The sequence below is a fragment of the Gambusia affinis genome, linkage group LG14 (genome assembly GCF_019740435.1).
Source record: "Gambusia affinis linkage group LG14, SWU_Gaff_1.0, whole genome shotgun sequence".
NCBI classification, from domain to species: Eukaryota; Metazoa; Chordata; class Actinopteri; order Cyprinodontiformes; family Poeciliidae; genus Gambusia; species Gambusia affinis.
Window position 1 is genome coordinate 16,400,395 of NC_057881.1, and position 21,127 is coordinate 16,421,521.

At 39.0% G+C, this 21,127-nt stretch overlaps 1 protein-coding gene across 6 annotated transcripts in view; it reads right to left on the bottom strand.

Moving 5' to 3' along the window:
• Positions 1-21,127, bottom strand: part of col16a1 (collagen, type XVI, alpha 1) — a 78,806-nt gene that overhangs the window by 31,391 nt on the left and 26,288 nt on the right. For 3 of the 6 annotated variants that reach the window (XM_044138727.1, XM_044138724.1, XM_044138725.1), the window contains exons 6-21: positions 20,173-20,454; positions 18,942-19,022; positions 15,396-15,464; positions 9,978-10,010; positions 4,021-4,056; positions 3,896-3,925; positions 3,717-3,737; positions 3,492-3,536; positions 2,456-2,494; positions 2,289-2,351; positions 1,374-1,418; positions 1,174-1,269; positions 1,053-1,082; positions 511-555; positions 354-389; positions 130-252 (exon numbers count right to left, since the gene is read on the bottom strand). In XM_044138727.1, the coding sequence (XP_043994662.1) occupies positions 130-252; positions 354-389; positions 511-555; positions 1,053-1,082; positions 1,174-1,269; positions 1,374-1,418; positions 2,289-2,351; positions 2,456-2,494; positions 3,492-3,536; positions 3,717-3,737; positions 3,896-3,925; positions 4,021-4,056; positions 9,978-10,010; positions 15,396-15,464; positions 18,942-19,022; positions 20,173-20,454 (1,074 nt within the window). Of the gene's footprint in view, positions 1-129; positions 253-353; positions 390-510; positions 556-1,052; positions 1,083-1,173; positions 1,270-1,373; positions 1,419-2,288; positions 2,352-2,432; positions 2,495-3,491; positions 3,537-3,716; positions 3,738-3,895; positions 3,926-4,020; positions 4,057-9,977; positions 10,011-15,395; positions 15,465-18,941; positions 19,023-20,172; positions 20,455-21,127 lie in introns of those variants that run through there. The other 3 variants (XM_044138726.1, XM_044138728.1, XM_044138729.1) reach the window with 3 other exon arrangements.

The window sequence follows — 21,127 nt, forward strand, 5'->3', positions numbered from 1 at the left end:
TTGTCAGCTACGACTCACATCCCTATCTACAACTCTAATAAAACATGCAGCGAGATCATAAAAATGTAAAACGGAACAATCCGGCAGGTGCGGAATACATTACGCGGCACGTCAAACCGGTGTACTTACAGGGAGTCCTGTCTCTCCGATCCCCGGCAATCCGGGTTCTCCTTTAGGGCCGGGCTTCCCCTGCAAGGCCACCGTGTTGCCGAAGTCGGCTGGCAACACTGGGCACACTTCGCACGGGTCACCCTGAAGATTTGCACACAAATTAAACACGCGGCGTGTTGATCGGAGTGCAGGGACAGGCAGATGAAAAGATTAAGGATTGTGCTAATGTGGCATTATTAAACCTTCTCTCCTTTTGAACCTCCTGGGCCTCTTGGTCCCTAGGAAAACAACAGATCCCCTGTCAAACACTGATGTATCAGTTCGTCATTACAGTACAGTCTGTTGGAAGCTGCTGCATGCACTGCTGAATATCAATCAATGCTTAAAAGAGTTTCTCACCGGGTCTCCTGGCAATCCGTCTTCTCCTTTCGGTCCGGGGTCTCCCTGTAAATGGAAAGTTGAAACTGAATATGATAGCATGAAACACGAATTGATCTCGTCAGTGAGGTTAGCTTGAACCCGGCAGCAGAATCCCTAAAAGATCAGGAAAAGTTGGGCCTGGTTGTCTCTACTCTTGCTCAATTAGCCACCATTCTCAAAATGTCTACTTAATAACTAGAATTTATTTTAAACAATAGATTCAGACGGAAAACGACTCTTGATTTTGAGTGTTGCAGCGAAGGTAAAGGTTTGAAGAAAAGAAAACAAGTAGTATTTAATTAAAAAAAACATTTTGGATGTCCAAACATCGGGGCGTGCACAAATATTGTTTGGGATAAATGCAATCCCATAGATTGTTTTGTTAAAAATGATTCAAAGTGTACAATTGTTTGGTAAGTAAACAGGAGAATACATCTCTTTTCATTTTTAAAGAGTGTTAAGACCTGCTACCACTGCAGCATGTCAATCATTTCATCAGACAGTTTAAGCAAACAGCTTACCTTCTCACCTCTACCATCGCCAGGAGGGCCCTGTGAAGATGAGCAAATTATTCAATTTACTCTTGAGTGCATTTTTTTTCTTTTCTTTACCAAATATTCCATCGTGGAAAAGTGCTCTCACCGGTGGACCCGGTTTTCCAAATCCTGGCAGACCCGGAAGTCCGGGCTTCCCTGGCTCCCCAGCTAACCCCTCAGGGCCCACCAAACCCGGAGTGCCCTGGCAAAACAAACCCGGCGCAGGTTCTATCAAATCCACACTGGGCTGCAAGAATGTGACAGACAGGCTGATGACAGACAGCCCAAGAGTTAAGGCAGACAAACCTTCTGTCCCTTGGGGCCGACGACACAGATGGACCCTTCTCGACCCTGGGAAATGGTGACAGACAAGAGGGGAGAGTGACATCATCAGCGAGTTTTATTTCTGAGAGGAAATAAAACGAGTGCTGTTGGTATTAAAGAAAACACAGAGCTTGTGTCCTTTATAGAAATGTTCAAGTCTTTTAGATTTCCCTAATTTATTTAACATCGTTCATCAGAAGAAAAAATAGACAGGGTTATCATAAAGCCTGCGAGATGAATTGTCTTCAGTGGTGCATGTGATATTTTCTGCCTGCCTGACTCAAGCCATATCGACGAGCGTATTCATTTTCAGAATGTCAGATGGATGGGAGGAATTAAAAACAAAATCTATTCCCCCGCCCCACCAAATCCATCTGGCTACAACAAGCACTTTGCTTAGAAAACTTCTAAATGCGAGTTCGTCGGATGCCAGAAAAAAAACTGCTGGAATCTCTCGGCGCCCTGCTAAGGCTGCAATTTGTTCCTCAAAAGTTTTCATGCGTTCGCGGGCTCATTGCACCGTTCAGGGGGGAAGATTAAAAGGTTTAAGTCTTTCCTGAATAGACGGCTGCCTGTGTGAGAGACAAACGGCCCAGTCAATGAGGCGGCATTGATTGTGCAAGCTTTGTTGCTCTAGCCTAATCTAACAGGCATTAGCAGGTTGACTTAACGCAACAGGAGCGGGCAGATATCAAATGAGAGCCTGAGTTTAGAGAGTGGTACCACATGGGTTTACTGAATATCTGCTTAGGCCTGATAAAAGTAACCGCACAGCAGGATGAGTGAGCATCTCTCGGAGATGTCCTCTCTTTTTTATGCGATTGTAAAACCAGTATTTTGACCTTACTGTCTGACTTGCTCTAGATGTGTTGAAGAAAACAAGCACAAAACACGTACATCCTTCCCCGGTGTTCCTGTCAGGCCTTGCGGACCAATCTCCCCTTTCTGACCTTTTTCTCCCTGGATAAAACCACAGAGAGAATGAGAGGTTAGAATCTAATTGGATGATCATTAAGGGGTTACGTCTTGATTATTAATCACCAAAAGTTTCTTCAACTGTTCACCTTGTACCCAGCTGCCTGACCCCGGTTGGAAGCCGTTCCCTGTGGAGGCAATCAGCGGAGATAAGGCCAAGATCAATGACTTGGCTCTAAAAGAAGACAAAATGTACACTACACACACACACAACTTCGAGCATGGCAAACATAGCAAGCAGTCAGTAGCCTGCGTGGGCTAACACCAAGAGGCTATTGCCCTATTTACACAAACTGTCAGAGAAAGGAGCTGGTCTTCTCTAAAATTGGGGAATCCTCAGAGGTTTTTTCACATTTTGCCAAAATACAACCACAGACTTTTTATGGCAGCAGGACAATTGCCAAGTAAAAAAAAAAAAAAAAAATAAAGTTTTTTCAAAAACAGATTTAAATCCCATGGATTTATTCACTGTGTCGCCCAAAAACAGAATAGTGTGACTATATAAAGTGTATAGTGTGGCAGAAAAGTGGGGGAAAAACAAACAGGTGATCCAATTTACATATATTCCATTAATTGGTCAGAAGTAGTCTAAGTAGGTTTATTCAAGTTAATTTATTATGTTTATTAAGTTGACAAGTCAGATAAATGTATGCCATGCAAAAAAATTTAACAAGCTCACTTTAATTAATCGGAATTAAATAATTGTGACCTGCATTCTCTCTAGATGCCCTAGTTTATGTTGGTCTATAATGTGAAATCCTAGCAAAGTACATTGAATTCTGTAGTTATAACTATGGAGAAAAAAAAAAAAATCGAGGGGGTGTAAATATGTTTGCAACTTATATGATACACATGTTAGTTGGTTGCAGCTTACTCATTAAATCCCCCTTTCGTCCTGCAGGTCCACACATTTACATTCTTGCATGGTTAATAAACACTCTACCGGTAAAATAAAAATACACAAAGAGCAACAGGGTTTCCAGCTGCATAATTAATACTGTGGCTGAAAGCCTAAAAAATGAGGCTCTGCATAAGAATAAACCCAAAAATGCTGAAGGGGTTTAGCTGGGTTGGAAAGCGCTGGTACGTGCTGCTGCAACCTGTTGCTGAAACTCTGGCACTCACCGGCTCGCCTTTCTCGCCTTTCTGGCCTCTGGATCCATCTGTGCACTGAGGTTAGAGACAGTTGGTTGGCACAAATTTTCACAAATCACTTTTGGCAAGAAGCAGGAGAAAAAAAAGGCCAATCCTAGCACACTGTATGCTATGTAACAAAAAACAAAACAAAACAAAAAAAAAGCAAAAGGAAAGGCAAGCAACATGAGCGTGGGAAATGACTAGTTTACTTACTGGGCCTGAGCAACCATCGCCCTGAGACACAGAGAGATACAGAGGATGGATGATTATTTGTGAGAAATCAGAATGCTGTATCGTGATCCTATTTGGTCGAAGTCTAGCTTTTAATTGCTTCCCATTAATTAGTTTAATTCATTTTAGCTTCACATTACATCTATATCCTTCATACTCACCCGGCCACCTTTTCCTCCAAGGTTTACAACCTGAAAAACACACACAGGGAACATCGTAACATACCTCTTGGATTGACATTTCTAACCTGATCTTACAGAAAGAAGTAAAGATCAGCATTCCTTACATTTTCCTCCTTACTCAGGAGTAAACAACCAGCACACTACAGACAGACACAGAGAAAGAATAAATTAACACTGCTTTGGGCTTTATGAAAAAATGAAGTCTTGTAGTTTCTGCTGTCACCTGACAGTGGCACTCTTGCACAAAATTCAACTTTTCAAAATCTCCCTGCTGCTACATTATGCTGCTAAAAGAGGATGAGTCGTTTGCAAGTGGGCACATATACGCACGCACGCACACGCACACGCACACTTCTCCCCTGGGAACAGGAGATCAATAGGAATGTCTGATTCCCATAGCACCGGAGTGAGCAGACCAGCTGCTCCTGCAGGATGGTGCAAAAACATGAACAGTCACATGCACACACCAAATAAGGACAACAATTATAAATAACTGAAGCGATTCTTTTTTTTTTTTTTCCTTTGGCGGAAGCGGGTAATTAAAGCTGAATTACTGCAGCCCGTGTTTCTGTGAGTCTGGCTTTCACACACCAGGAAGTTTGCAATATGCTGAAGTTGTGACTATGCGAGCTTGCCGAGACGAGAGAGAGCTAGAGAGAGAGAACGGTTGTAACAGCACAGAGACAACGTGTAATTCTAGCTCTTCCCTTTATTCCCCTCTTCCTCTCACACGCTGCAGATCTATCAATGGCTGCTTGAACCAGCTGCAGTGACGACTTGCTCTTTCCATGTTCTCCTTTGTGACTGAACGCCGTTTAAAAATGATCTACTAAAAGCCTACAGAGTACTTTATTTATTCCTAATGTTATATTACAAGGCAATAAAAAAGAAACACTGCTCTTATAAGCTCATATTGCTGATTTTAGTGCTGTTAACTAATTCAGATAGCTAGAAATGTGAACACACACACACACACACACACACGCACGCACACACACACACACACACACACACATCTCTTAATATAAAAGTTTAGAGTTTGCATATTGACTCTTAATGGCAACTTCACATCCAGGCTTGTGGATTCTAGAATGAAGATTAAGTTAAAAGTGAGTATGTGAATTGGCAAGAGGAAGGATTTTAGTGACTTTGAAAGTGGGATGGCTGCTAGTGCCTGACTAACAGCTAAATTCTTCATGAAACCTATTTCATGAAGAATTATAGCAGTTTAGAGGCGAAAGATCGTTTTTGCCAGAACTACAAGGTGAACCTAATACAGCGGTAGATGAGTGTGTTGTTAGCCTTAACGGTCATAGAACCATCTGTTTTCTGTCTTATCTGTAGTGAATATTAAATACTGCAAACTGTCCCCTTTAACTTTATTGTTACATTGAATTTTATTTGCTCAGTTTCAGTTTCAGTGCTTACTCTCTTTCTTTGTGGTTTAGAAGGTAACAGCTTTTAAACATTGGTGTTTCTGCCAAGTTTCATATAATTATTTATAATCAGGACATTAGAATAAAAAAAATTCAAGAAGGTTTATGTTCATTAAAAAGATCCTTCCAGAATTTTAAACAATCTTTTATTATATTTTATTCTTGGTCAAAAAGAACATCATACACAATCCTTTTTTGTAGATTTAAGTGGGTTTTCTTTTAAAAAGAATACGCTATTTGGATTTATTAGCATCAAAGCAGATCACTTCACACCCTAATCTGTATCCTACCTAAGACAGATTAATATTTGGGCACATTAATATTGGGTGTGTGATGTCTTTAAAAAACAATGAAAAAAAAAAACTATCATAATATATGCAGACTATTTGTTTTGAGTGACCTCAAGAAGGTAACTATTAACTGAAATTGAATCTTAAATTTGTATAAATATTTAAATAAGTCCAAATCCATGACACACTTTGGTGAAACCACTGGTTAATCGTCAGTCCCAGTCAGCGTGGATAAACAAAAAACAGAGTATTTAAAGGGAAAAATGAAAAAAGAAGCGAAGGGCTTGGAATTACAAATACCAATAGAAAACAGGACTGAAAGGAAAGTGCTCTCGGTGAATGGGGAGGTTAAGCTTTGCTGTCCAGTGGCGACTTTGTGGGTGACTCCACAGCGGCTAGCTGTACCTCATCAAAAGACTGGGGCACTGAGCCGTGTACAGTTGGTGGAGCAGCAGAATCTTCTTTGTTTTTTTCTTAGAGATGGGTCCAGGACCTCTGATGTCATGACAATATGAAAACAGGCTTTCAGAAAAACAACTTATCCAGAGTGGAGCCCCAAACAGACTATGTCCCATTGGGAAAGACATCCGGTGAGTAAAGATGATTCTTATTGAAAGAGCCACCTCATTATTTCAATTCAGGCTAGGAAAATACAATGCGTCTGTCAGACGCTGCATTAGCAGGAAGGATTTGTGCATTAATTGATGATATTTTAAGTAAAACCGCAGTAAAGACAGTAAGTACAACAGGAAGTGTGTTTGGAAACACAAATGTCAAATCGCCGAACAAGAGAAGATCAGAAAGCCTGAGTCTAAAATGCTCACATTGATGCAGCAGTAAAAGGACAATCGATTCATTCCTGTTGAAGGAACCATCCACTGTTAAGCAATGTTGGAGGGAAGTTACTATTCCTGCCCTTGTTGTTCCTGGTGAAGATTTCAGGAGAGTTAAAAGTGACCATCAGGTGATTGACACGCTTCTGGATTCATCCCATAATCAAAACTACCTAAATATATCCTAAACCTACCTATTTCTACCAGAGCACAGCATAACACATGGTGTTGTGCATGGCCAGAAAGGTACGGTCAATGCATCTTACCTGTCCTTAACAAGTTGTAAGGAGTTTGTTGAGTTAATGGCTGTAAAATAAACTACGCAAGTGATTATAAAACAGCTATGCAAATATTAATATTTTGCTGTTTCTATAGATGCAACACCTTACATTGATTTAGATCATCTAACCTTCATTTTTAGACTTTTTAGCAAACAGGAGAAAATTGTGAAACCATTTTTGGCATTTGAACCAATTCATTGTCATGCAAGACAGTTTTGCAGCTTTTGTTATTGCGATAGCGGAAAGCCTTGGTTTGGATTTATCTAACTGCGGAGGCCAATGTTTTGATAAATGCAGCTACATGTCAGGGTGGAATAATGGCCTGCGGCGCATTTAAAGCAAAGAAATAATTTATTCCTTTATGTCCCATGCACAGCTCATTCTCTAAACTTGGCGGGTGTTAACATCACAGAGGCCAGCATTATTGAAGTGGGGAAGTTTTTGATTTACTCCAATATTTGCGCTCGTTCCGCTCTGCAACTGCTTCTAGATAGGAGCTTGTTTCTGAGAACTAGGACATTTGTATCGGTTTGACATTGAAGTCACTGTCAAATACTTGTCGAAGTTACTGTGCTGGGCCTTGTTAAGCTTTTTGGTATAATAATTCCAAAATGTGAGAAGCTCTGGGGATGATGCCCAGCTATCAGAATGAAAAAAAATAAAATAAAATACAAGAAAAATGCAGCCACCACACTGAAAAATGAGATTATGTAGGATCTACCTTTTGGTGAACTCTAGGGGGAAAAAAAACGTACTTAATTGTTTCTAAAAGACAAATGTAACTCTTCAAAAGTGTGACCTAGACGTTTCTCAGACAAAGTGAATCACTTCGGAGCTTTTATTAAACCTCACAGATTGAAAATGTGTCCTTCAAAACGTCTGACAATGCTTATGGATTACAGTCAGCATTTCCCCGTGTATCTGTATCTGACTGTGCTTGTCAGCAGCTGCCAGGACAAACTATCATTTCACCAAATGGGCAGAGTTGAAAAAATAAATAAATAAAAAAGAACTAGACTGAGAGATGCCTCAACAGTATGTCACTCATGGCCATTGAGTCTAAATTGGTAATGGAGCTGGACATTGATATAATTCATGAGTTTCCTTCAAGAAACACCAAAATGAAATAAAATTCTTTCTTTCTAACCTTTTTTTAGTTGACAGATTACAGTAACATTTTAGCAACAATTAACCAATCAGCATTGCTGTCTTTTGACTTCAATGCTGTGGATAACTCTGAAACGGCAAAGTCAAATAGCACTAGATTGTGTTTGCATGGTCATAATGGCAAACCTTTAGAATTGCCATATGTCCTCTTGAGCATGGACTTGTCTCATTTAATTGCACACCCCATTTTAAATCAGTATAGGACAAATGTTTTTCCAGTATTTCCGGGTTGTCCTGAATGCAGCCTCATATCGTCCAAAAGTTCTTTCTTTCTACACACAGGTGGATTTATTTATCGGTGCTTAGAATGCCAGAGAACGAGCAAGATAATTTGCTGAAGTTTGGTAAAAAACATTATTGCTTGTCTACGCTACAAGTGAATGAGGAATTTTTTTTATGTATCTTTTTGATTGGTTATGTGGTAATGAATATGTGGTAGCCTGTTATTAGCAAATAATATTTGAAACAGAATATATTCTTGAGCTCATAACTCACGTTGTGTCAAATGACCAGATAAGCATCACTTGGCACTGTCTGTTTGGAATGTGGCAATTACCTGCAAACCATATGTGTCACTTAACCTTCTGCTAATGTGGCTGTTTATAAAAGTATTGCGTAGGCTGGCCTTAATTAGCGTCTGTACAGAGTGAAATTGTAGCGCCAAGGTCGTTTGATTGATCTCTGACTTTTTTCTAACATGATTTACTGTAGCCGTCTTCCTCAAGTGCCATGTTTGATTAAGCCAAGACTGCAGCTTAGCAGTAAATTGCGAGCATGCAGATTTTCCTGAATTTTTATCCACTTGCGTCGTGTACGATTTGTGCTTTGTCCTGCAAACCCATGCCAAAGAGAGGGAACTACATTCTGGGATTGCACCACTGAAATTGCCTTTTTGTGCTGCTAAGAAATTTCTGCAGATTGATGGGAGCTTCATGGTTGCACTTCATGCAACCATGAAGTGCATGCAGAGGGGGGAAAAAACACAGAAGAATAGCTGATGAGGAATGACATGTACACTGGTGAAAATTGCCTCTTGACTGAGCTTCGGGATCATGCAGTAGAGGTAAAATCTAACACACATTCACCCCGTTTATTAACATAATAACATTAATGCATGAGCCTGCTTGGTGCAAGGGATAGCTGAAGAAGTGCATGGTATCATCCGCCTTTCTAAATCGTTCTTATCCAAAGGGTAAATTACCTTATATCTGCATTGAATACCAAAAAAAAATCTGAGCTCTTGTAATCTAACCAAATTAAATTCACTTTTATTTCCTTCCTCTAATGCTATAGTGAGACACGAGCGCCAACCCGGGAAATACCCCACATTGAGGAAGTCAAGAGAGGCAGCCTGATACATTAGTAAGCACACACCGGAGTAACATAATGAAGCGTCTGGAGTTTTGTATTCTATTTGTGAACAGAGCATGCCTATTGTAGGTGAATGACAAAAATTAATAGGCAGAAGGAACACCCCAACTGAGACTGGTTGCATAATGAGGTGTAAATCAGTTTCTCAGTCAGTCAGCAAGTGTTTGAGAACGGCAGCAGGAGATGGCGTCAAATGCACAACCTGCTTAGCCTGCACATTGTCCTCTTGTTTTAATTTAAACCGAACATGCAACTCTCTGGACGGGCTTACAGAGACAGCAAAAGACTCAATTCAAAGTCGGTCCCCAAAGTCGGTCCTCGAGAGCCAGCATCCTGCACGTTTTAGTTCTCTCACTGGTAGTACCAACAACCTTTACAGCATGTCAGTGTTCTTCTTAGGCCTTCTAACGAGCCATTATTTGATCCAGGTGTGTTAAACCAAGGAGAGAACTAAAACATGCAGGATGCCGGCCCTCGAGGACCAACTTTGGGGACCCCTGCTCTAATCCATCTGTTTTTTTGTAGGAAACTGGAGCACATGCTGGAAACATGCTCCTTTCGCTTTGTGAACCGAAGAGTTTACAAAGCGGTCTTAGCTGGAGCCAGTTGTCCTGCTAGTCTCATTAAAAATGCAGCAATGTTAAGTCACATGTGTGCGAGTGGGTGTGAATCGTGAGGCTTACTTTTTCTGCAAGATCCTTGGATGCAAAAATATCCTGTTGGCGGAGAGAAAAAAAATAATGAAGGTCATCAGACCACATTTTTATATTGCAGGAAAGTTGTTGCAGTCCACCCTTTTAAATTTCGCACCATTTACAGTTCATTGCATCAGACAAACAACAACAACCATAGAGGAAAAAACGGGAGGCATTTCAGTTACATTGATACGTCATTAGGACTTATTCTGTACTGTATTTGTAAGAGTTAAAAAAAAAAGGATGAGCTTATGAAGAACATGACGTACTGTATCATATAAGCCCCAAAGTACATAAATCTATATACCCCCTGCTGTGTGCAGAATAGCAAATTGATTTGGAAAACAAGAGTCAACAAGGAGGTAAAGGAAGCAACTGAAAGCTGAATGGAAGCAATTTTGCTCAAGACAGCAAGTTAAGAGGCAAGAAATTAGAGCAGTGGCATAGAGAAGAAGGGAAAAGCCATTTTACAGGTAGTGTTGAACTTCATCATAAAAACTCCAGTAGTCACACATAAGGCTTTAAAAAAAAATGGGCACAAAGAAGACTTTGGATCTTTTGAAGGCTGGATGACCTTTCAGTTGGAATCTGGGTTGAAAGCCAGAAACTGAATTTAAAAAAAGAGGCTTACAGTGCAGCAAGATACGAAACACTGTGGGTGAGATTTGTCATATTTCAGGAAGGCAGCAACTGCTGTGACCCCCCACCCGCACTCGCATGCGCCTACACACACAACCCTATACCAAACCTTATTTGATACTAGTCGAAAAGAAAGGTTGTTTGACATCATCAGAAGATGGGGTTTGGTACTGAGGGTCAGAGGAGTCAATTATACCTCTTGTATCCTGCTGCCCTGCCGGTGAGACAACCACTGCAAATTGCAACCAAACTATTGATAAGGGCAATGTAACCTTACTGTAAATCTCCCCAGAAGGTTTACTTTTTTGCATAGTATTGTTCTTTAAATCTCTAGCAAGCTGAGTCACTACCATTATGAAGATAACATATTTGTCTAAATATTAGCCATACAAAGTTGACTGCTAATGGCATTCTACTTTAGGTTGATAAAAAAAATAAATAAATAAAAAATAGAGCAACTTACAAGACATCGATTGTACTATTGCATACCTGAATTTCATTTGTCTGGTTAGGAAACAGCTATTTGGTACACTCTTCTCAAGATGTCAAATGCTTGAAAGTGAAAGCTAAATTTACAGACTTTCTGATTAATTTGGTTATTCATTATAAGACCCAGACCACATAAAAAGCACTTACAGATAAATTGCCATATTATTTCCAAAAGCAGCCCTGGTCTCTAAAATAGAAAAGGCATATGAGACCATAGTATTATTGCAAAATAATAATAATAAGACCTTCATGGGTAATATTGTAAATAACTAAAACACACGCTTTTTAATGGTTACCTGCTTGAATAATTGCCAATGGACAAAAATCTTATTAGTTGTTCCACAACAGAAAAGTCTTGATTTTGCTCTTAAGCAACTTGGTCCTTACTCCTACATTTCTAACCCTATGTAACAACTGACTGTGCTGCATTGTTAACTGTGGCTTGGAGGCAAACAAGAACAACAAGATGGAATGTGATTTCAGCAGAGCTTCTTTTATGTTTGTTTTTCCTATAACAGTGCTAAAGAATCACTTTGCTTAGCACCTTCACTCGATTAATTTTATTCAGCCAACGTCGGTCAAATTAATTCCAAAACTGTGCAGATCAGATACGTTTGAATTTTCTCCAGTAGACAGAGGTTTAAATTCAAATTTAAACAATCAGTTTCAGTTAAGGTCAGTCTATACTTTGCAAAAGCCTGTGTTGTTCATCTCAATACCACAAATCTCACATATCATTTTAAAGCCACTCAATGGGTTTCTTGCACTTCTCATGTATTTCCACTCATATTTCAAAGACAACGATTTTAACTGTACTTAATTACAGAATTTCAAATATTAGGATATAAACGTAAAGTTTTAAATACCATTAACCAAACTAGGAATTTTTATCCACACTCTTGACTTGCATACATATATGAAATAAATATATACAGAGCCTGTGTCTTGAAAACACATCCACAGTTGTTGCTTTTTAAATTTGGCTGACCCCAACTGAACCATCCTGTTTGTTTGGTGAATACTCCATAAACAGAAGACACAATAAAGCGTGCATGATGCAGAGTTTAATGTGCCATCACCTAGAAAGGTTTTGTTTATGGAAACTGGTGTATGATTCAGTATCATCTAGGCTGCATGCTGGAATCTTGGATTTCACAGTCCATTTACTGTGTAGGAAACTAATAAACAGATAAAAATAGAAAGTTTTCTAGTCACTTTATGTGTCTCTGTGTGAATTGGCGTGTGCTTGCAAGTGTGAAAAAAACAATAGGAGAAAGGTTAAAAAACAGAATCAGACAATCATTATTAGGCTTTAACGAAAGATGTTTTTTTGTACAAAGGTTTCATACATAAAAGGCTTTTTTTAAATGAAATTCTAGATATAAGGCTGATCCTTGCAAAGCATTTGGAGTTCTGCTGAAGACGCTCTCACATAGTATGGAAAATATGTATTCAACATGTCGATATTTTTCACAGAAAAAAAGTAATTTATGCTGATTGATATCTAATACACACATACAATTAATTAGTCAGCGAATTATGTACGATGACGAGTGAAAGATTGAATAAGCTTGGAACATATCAAGAAAAGGAGGCCCTGAAAGGAGTGACAGGGATAAAAATCTAAGAAAACAGCCAAAATTTGTCAGAGTTTGGAAACGAATACTTAGATCCATACGGACAAATTAATACCAGATGCTTTAGATGCTTGTCTGTGGTCTATAGAAATGGTTCTCATTATACAAGCATCACACAGGACATATGTGCCTGAATGAGTAACAGACATGTTCAAGACAGTTTAAGGTTGTCATTACCAACAAAGGCTTTGCTACTGTAAAGTAAAAAAAATAAAATAAATTACTAGATGTGTTCAATACTTTTTCCATGCCATTTCACATGACATGCGGAAAAGGTGAACAGTATGCACTGACGATTTGTATCAGTGCATACAAATTACAGTTCATTCAGTAATTTGTATGAACTAATATGAAAACTTGAGTTGACATCGAAATCCGGTATCAATGTTGCCGCTATGATAGATAACTGATATTTACCAATATTATGTATATTATTTTACTATCTTTTTGACACTTAGACCACACTGCTGACTTCACCGCAGCTTTTCTGCTATACAGATTTGTTACAAAATGAGTAGCATTGACCTATACCAATGTTATTGCTGATGTACTGTGCATTCCTCTTCATTTGTGACAATTTCTTTTATATTTGTGGACTATTTGGGTTGCTACTAAAATCTGCTTTGTTCAAGAGGTTTTTTTTTTATTTTTTTTCCAGCATGCTTTTAAAATCAAACACTGTGGTTTGAAATAAACTAAGATAAGAGATTACAGTGTGTGAACTACAAATCATGGTCCTTGAGTCTTAAAAGATCTCCATAAGCCGGCGGATATTCATAATAATTGTTTTTAGCCAAAAAAAAAAAAAGTAATTTGTTGTCTACTCCAAGATGCTTAAACATGCAAAATTGTAATAACGTCATTATCCTCCAATGTAATTTTTGTGTAGTTTTTGTAAAAGCTTGCATGAGTTTATGTTGAATATACATGTCATCTAGCCCCCCTTGCGTTCCAGGAATTTTAAATAATTTAGTTGCTCCATCCATTTAGGTTTACAGATTTTCAGAGTGAATTACATTTCACACTAGAAGAGTAGTCGAACTGCAATTACACAGAGAAACAAGTCCAAGTGACAGTGAGAGATGAGGCAGAGAAACAAACATGAGATGTTTGTGTCTAGCTGTGAGCATCAATGGGATTGATTATTATGTCCCAGAGTCTGGCAGAGCTTGAGCTTCAAGCTAACTCCAGAGAGTAACAAACGCAAGTCCCAATGAATAAATAACAGATTTCAGATTTCCCCCCCTTTAATATGTATGATGAAATAAAGAGTAACAAAAAAAAAAGAAGACGGTACAAGTAAGAACTTTGAGTCATTGTTGAGACAATCACCAGAACCAACATTCACATAATACTCCAAAGTGACGCAAAGTCTACAGCAGGGTTTAGTTTCAAGAGGGAAGAAGTTTCATTTTTGACAAACTGCCCAGAATTAGTTTTTCTCTGAGACCATCCAAGATAAATCCGTCTGAATAATAACACTGTCTGTTTCTTTGTGTGTCATGCATGTCATGCATTGCAAAAAGACTTTTTTTTAAAATCCAATTTGTTGAAAAGCTTAGATTCTTGTCGCCAAATTTAAAACGAGAGCCTTGCAAATGAAAATGCATTGCCCCACGCTCTCTTTAAAGCCTTGTTTCTGTCGGTGAAATGCATTTTGTAACTGAGGATGTTGGGTTTGTTGGTACCACTTTCATACTTCAACTCCGTTAAACAACAGTTCTGTAAATGTTTGGGAGCTGGGGAAATCAATATCTGCACTTCTAAAGGCAGAAATGTTTTCACTGTTTAAAGATTTCCTCCATTGAACATAAAAGCTTTTGTATTTTTTATGTTTTTATTTTCACATAATGCAGCAGTGCTTTCTGTGGGTTATGGGTAGGCACTGATGTCAAAGCTGTTTAGCTCATGCCAAAAATACCAGTTTATTAATTTTTTTTCTTGAACTCCTCTTTGAAAGACATGAAAACCACCCGTCCTTTGTGCACACATGCAACTGCATATTGCCAAGCAATGTTGGTTTTGTTCATGACATACACTGTCGGATGGCTTCTTGGCTGTGCAGCCACGATTTCGATCAATAATGCTCGCAAGACAATTTTAAAGGAGCCTAACATAGAATATCCCATCATTCTTTTCATAAAGTGATCAAAATTTAATATTATTTTATTTTCCTAACAATTCTCCACCCTATTGTGTTTCAATACTATGTATTTCTCAGCCAGGCTGCCTGTAAAACCCATCTCTGCCTCTTTTATACACTCCTAATTCCTGTGTATACTGGAATCTTGTGGGGTTGTTGATACTTTCTTCAAGTGGTCAACGGACAAAAGGCGCTGTCAACTGTAGACCAGTCAACATTTCATCACGGCGGAAACATATAGCAGACCAGACCAGAAAGCATGAGTTAGCCCTTTACCTCTGTGGCACAATTTTATGTAAGTGTGGTTCCAATTGATCCAACTGCAATGTAAACATGTATCCCATGCTAGGCGACATTCTCTTTCACATATATTTGGAGAAAGACCTTTTATTATTATTAATAATAATATTATTAGAACACTGTTTACGATTAAATTTTTTATTTTTATCGAATAACAGCCCTTCTGTAGTTTGTGAGTGTCGCGGACGTGGAAATTACCTGGCTAAACATGTTTTCATCCAGGTCGTTTTCAGCTGCTCGACGGCTCTTTGCAGAATCAGTAGGACACTGCAAACAGGAGACAGAAAAAACGCAACGTTATTGTATACTTTTCACTTTGTTAAGCTACCTTAGTAACAGTAATGGCAATCAAAGGACAAAGTGGCAGCACAGCATTACATTTTTTTGATAGCAAAGCCAAAGGCCAATTCATTCACCCTTATGTCAGCAAATTAGCGTATTAGCTGCTGCAAGTTAGCATTGCCCGAAAGTCAGTTGGATTGAAATGGGATTGGTGTTGACCTATGGTTATAAAATAACTGTATAAACGCTAAGACTCCTTTAGATGTCATTGCAAAAATAATTACATTAACTTTTTCTTCTACTAAAGTCACATACATAATCTTCCTAGTTAATAGGGTTTGAACTGAAACACAAATATTTTGAATAGTGAATGGGAAATGATGCAAGACTGCTAGGTTGACATGCATATTCTGCTCCATAAATCATACAGGTTATGTTTTGCATATCTAGAGAGTAAAATCTTTTTTTCATACTCAGTAAGACTGGATGTAACGCTCCTGGCAATATACAGTAAATGTTCAAGTCATGCCAGAGACTCTGAATTGTTTTTAGACTTGGCCTTTTGCTGGACCGTACTGACATGGATTAGCTTTGATGACAACAATTCTATTCTCAAGTCTCTTGTAGCCTCTCGCATGATTTTCTTGCGTTTTCCTCCAGCTATCTTCTCTACCAAGCTTCCCTGCCAAGCTGAAGAGAAGCATTCTCATGGAATGATGCAGTCACCTCCATTATTTCACAGTGGAGACGGGCAGAGAAGAATTTGCAAAATGTGATCCCATCAAAGCACCTTCTTCCAATGTTTTTATATACCCTTGTGGCAAGTACAAACGGAAATTCTCGTGCCTTTTATCCCCAATGTCTTGTTTATATGCTCTATCTTCAAACAGGAGCTTCTCCATTGTCGCTATGAAACTCTTGTCTGGACTCTTATTTGTTGTGCTTTATTTTAGTTAGGAATATCAGAGTTAAAAGGGCAAGATATAAATGACTTCTTAAATCAATTAATCATTTCCCTTCCTACTTGAAGAGTTTTGTGGTCGTAAAATTTCAAAACCAACATTTTTTGCAGGGCACTGCAGAGCAAAGAAAATGACCAACTGGGTATAATCACAACCAAACGGCGCAAATAGAGTGTGGGAATAAAGGGGGCCAGAAACCAGGACATGACAATTGTACAAAATGTGGTTCATGTTCTCCACTGTGCTATTTGTCTTTAAAAATACTTCAGTTGCCACAGGTCTCCAATTTTTCACACTTGCCTCTCCAGCTCTCAAGCCAAATTTAGCTGTTCCTTAGAGGAAGCCCTGCAGCACATGTACAAAGAGCTAAAGTGTAATGATTTTGTTCTACAAGCCCATACAATTCATTTTACAGCATAAAGTCTTCATTGCATAAGACTTAACTTTCAAACATCCGAGGGAGCATGTGCCCCGCCTTTTTGACGTCCGACTCCTTCAAACTCATTTGGCATAAGAAGGCACAAACACAAAGGCACATAGGTAATAAAACCTTAGAGAATTATGTTGGAAAAAAAAAAACGCAGACTAGGAGTTAAAGAATTTTCAGCTGAAAAACAAACTCTTGTGGTAGATGATTGCCATTCTCCTCATGCCTGAGCAGACTCCTGTTCTGCTGTTAATCAAATGAATCTGTTTTCAATTTAATAAGTCTTTGGAGGTGTGCAAACAAAAACTTTCAAGACAGAGAAGAAAGAAATCGAGCGGACGGACAAGAAACAAGGGAAACAGTGCGGAATATATTATTAAAGCCCTTCGCTGGGGCTGGAAGCAAGATGTCTTAAATTAGATTTGTATTCAAAGCAAGAACATGTTTCACAATCAAAGCTGATGAGACTTAATTACACAGTATGTATTATATATATATATATGTTCTTGAAATACTCTGAAGAATAAATAGTTAGACAGCTGTTAAGGTGTTGTGTTCTGTGGATAGCAGTCCTGCTGCATCTTCAGCCTATTTATTTATATAGTTATGACAGATGCTGGAAGAAAATACAGCAAGTATAGCAGCATGAAGACAAACCATTGGTTATTAACTAGAGCATACCTCAAGAGCAAACCATAAGTTCCCTTATGGTGTTTCATTTAGATAATACACACTCAGCTTTTTGTGCATCTGCTCAGTAGAAGCCTTCCAACACCACAAAGAAGCTTTAACGAGTGCCCAGTAAGCATTTTTTTCCTGGCTAAAACATTGACTGATTTCAGTTTTTCAATATGACCAGCGGAACACATATAAATGTACAGATTCATAACACATAGGTATAATTGTAAAGCATTTATTTCTGCTTAGTTCATGAGGGCTTACAGCAAATGTTGTGTTATCGGAAAATCACTAATACCAATAAAAAGCTTTTCTTAAATAATAAAATGGCATGGCCATGGCCTACACAATCATGTGGAAAGACTCCTGACGGGACAGTTGTCCTCACACTGTCCACAAGGAGGGTAAAGCCACAAATGGTCATCAATATACAAACTGGTGATGTTCACAAATACTTTTGCATTATTTCTGCAGCAATATTGGTCTGAAAAAAGTGCACAAGCAGCATGGATGACTGTGGCAGTGAGAGGACTGTAAAATACTTTAAACTTTAAAAATTTTAAAGTTTGGGGGAGGTTCAAAAGGCGTGGACTACAGCTGGAGATACATGGCTTACAACTGTCCCACTCCATCTATTAATCCACTTCTGAACCAGAGATCATTCCAGAGGTGTCTTATATGGGCTAAGGAGAGAAACGACTGGATTGTTGCTCAAGGCGTCCAGAGAAGTATTTTTTTAATTTTTTAATCTGAAAGTAGCTTTTTCTTTTCATTTTGAAATCAAGGTCCCAGAGTCAGGAGATAGAGAGGAGAGGTGTTAAGTGCAAGTTCAGATCCAGCGTGAAGTTCCCACAGTCTGTAATTATTCAGCTGTGTTTTATGAAGTTTAATGGCCCGCCCACTCCGTTTATTTTTTTTGTTTTTTTTTACTGGAAAGTTCTTAACCACTTGTGCTTCATGTTCACACACTTTATGGGGCCCTGAAGTTTTTTTTCTTTCTTTTTGTTTTAATGGTTCCAGAGAGAAATTTTCTCCTCATTTGAACAGCGAAAATGCCTCTTTTGTTAAAACCACTTTTAAAGCTAACCTCATGTGGAAGCCTTATGCCCACATCACGTGCTCCACATTTACCCCTCCTACTGGACTGGGTGAGTAAAAACAGCCTTGTGGGGTAGAATGCAACCAGGGTTTCCTGAACTCTTTAGCAGACTGGTTGGTTCTCAGTGGTTCTCGATTAGACAAAACCAATACCGCACTCAGTTTCAGTCTTCCTTCTTTTAAAGTTCCATTTATATTTCAAACAGCAACATAACAATTCATGTGTAAGGAATAAAAAAATGTCCGCTTTGCGTTGAATCGGTGTCATTCACAGGGAGAAAGCATTTCCTGTCTTACCCGAGCGCCGAGGATCTCGCAGCAGGACTCTTCTATTGCAAACGATGGGTCACAATACAGCATCACCTGCTGAACATCCATCTGGAGAAGAGAGCATGAAAACCAAGAGAGAGGAGGAAATTACTAATACAGTCCTTTGCATGCAGGGCTACGCATCCGCGGCTGTATTTTTGCTATAAGTTAAAGCGAGGCAGTAAACATGGCTAAAGGCCAATTAATTTTTCCATTCAAACAAATCATTTGAAAGCTGTTTGTTGAGAGCTTCACCTGCATGTGTGTGTATGAGCTATCCTTTCTGAACTTATGAAGCATCTGTTTAGCATTCTAACGAAGGAGCCAAACTGCATTTTATTAATATTCCTATCTTAATCTTGATTTATTCCATAGTCTTGCTGTAATAATCAAATTCAAATAAGACTGCACATATCTCGCATAATCACATCAATAACTCTATTTAATATAAATGTGCATTGTGTGCTTTAGTAATGTGTGGCAAGGGATTTTATTGTTGTGTAGCGTACAAATGAGTTATTCCGTGTTCCTGTAAACTCATCAGGAGAAACACTTTTTTATGTCTTTGCTTCTCGCACAAACATCTGATAATGGTAGCTATCTATTTAAAATATAACATTAGTTAATACACTGAACACCTGGCAGTCACCGTATATCAAATTTAACACAGAGCCTTAAGAATTCAATTGATCTCTCTCAGCTTTTTAAAGCTTGGAAGAATGTTGTGTATGGTGGAAGTAAAGTAATATTCAAAACCCACATACCTTTGTCACATTTTGTAACTACACAAGCACAATCTTCAGTGTGTTTAACAGGGATGTGATGCGGTAAATCAACACACAGTTGTGCTTAGTTGTGAAGTTAATGTAAAACATAAACATGAAAATAGGATTGCCATTTTTAGTCAAAAACCATCAATTGAAGTTCACCTCGAATGTGTGCTTCCCCACCATTTGTAACTTTTTTTTAGGTTTCGTCTCGACAAATTGAAACAGGAATTTTGAAAGTTTCCCTGTGGACTCTGTAATTGGAAAATGACATAACTTTTTTTTAGGGTTGGTTGGGTGGTTAGTAGAGAAAAAAAAATAGTAGATTTTAGCCCAAAACGAAATGTATTATTAGCCCTAAAAGGTAAAGGCTTATAATGCATTCTCCACAGCCAACCATTAAATTACCATTCAGGTCTTATTGCAGGAGGTTTCGGAGAAGTTATTCTCACCTGCACCGGTCCGGCATCCGAGGCCCGAACACCCAGCAGTGTGTGTCCGTCGGTCTGCAGGACGCCTCGGGGCTCGAGGGGCTTTGTCTCTATGGAGTTGCAGTCAACGTGAAGGGAGGCGGCGTCGCGTTGCACGCTGAGTGCCAGCTTGTGCCACTGGAAGTCCGTCAGGGCTTCGACGCCTTCGCCGTTAAAGACGCAGCTCACCAGCTCGGCCTCGGAGTCGGCACCTCTGGCTCGCAGGGTCAGGGTACCTTCGGGAGCGCTGAAGTCCACCGAGAGCTTCGGTTAGGGAGGAAGGAGTCGATTATGAAGGGGTAAGAAGTTAAACGCTACATAAAAATGTATTGTATCTCGAGTTATCTCGAGTTGAACAAAGAATAATTTGCACACGTAAATAGAAGCAAGCAGCGCTGCAGAACGACACATCAAAGACGAGGTACTAAAGGAAGGCATTAATTACGCACACAAGAAGTGCAGCCAATCAATCACAACTAATGAGGCAACTTAGCCTCCATCCATCATACACACTAAGCATTTAAATCTGGCCTCAGACTCATAGCGATTATCGAGACTCGGAGGGACTCCAGTGCTTCATCATGGAACACATATGAATAATAATGAAGGTGAATGAAAGACGAGAGCTGGAGATGATTGAGGTAGGATGGACAAAAAGAAAGAGAGAGATGGAGAGAGAGAGAGAGAGAAAGGGTTTCCCAATGACAAATAAGACAGGACAAAAGGCAAATGGGATGAAAGGGTGGAGAGAATTGAAAAGATGTCACGTGAGGAAAAAAAAAAAAAATCGAAAGGGAAAGTGGATGACTATGCAAAAAGTGATGAGGGTCACAAAAAAGAAAGATGTGGAAGAAAAGTTAGATGATTAAAAGGTGAGCGATCGATGGATAGGGTATAAATGAGAGAAGGGATGTGTGGCGACGGGAGAAAAGAAGGG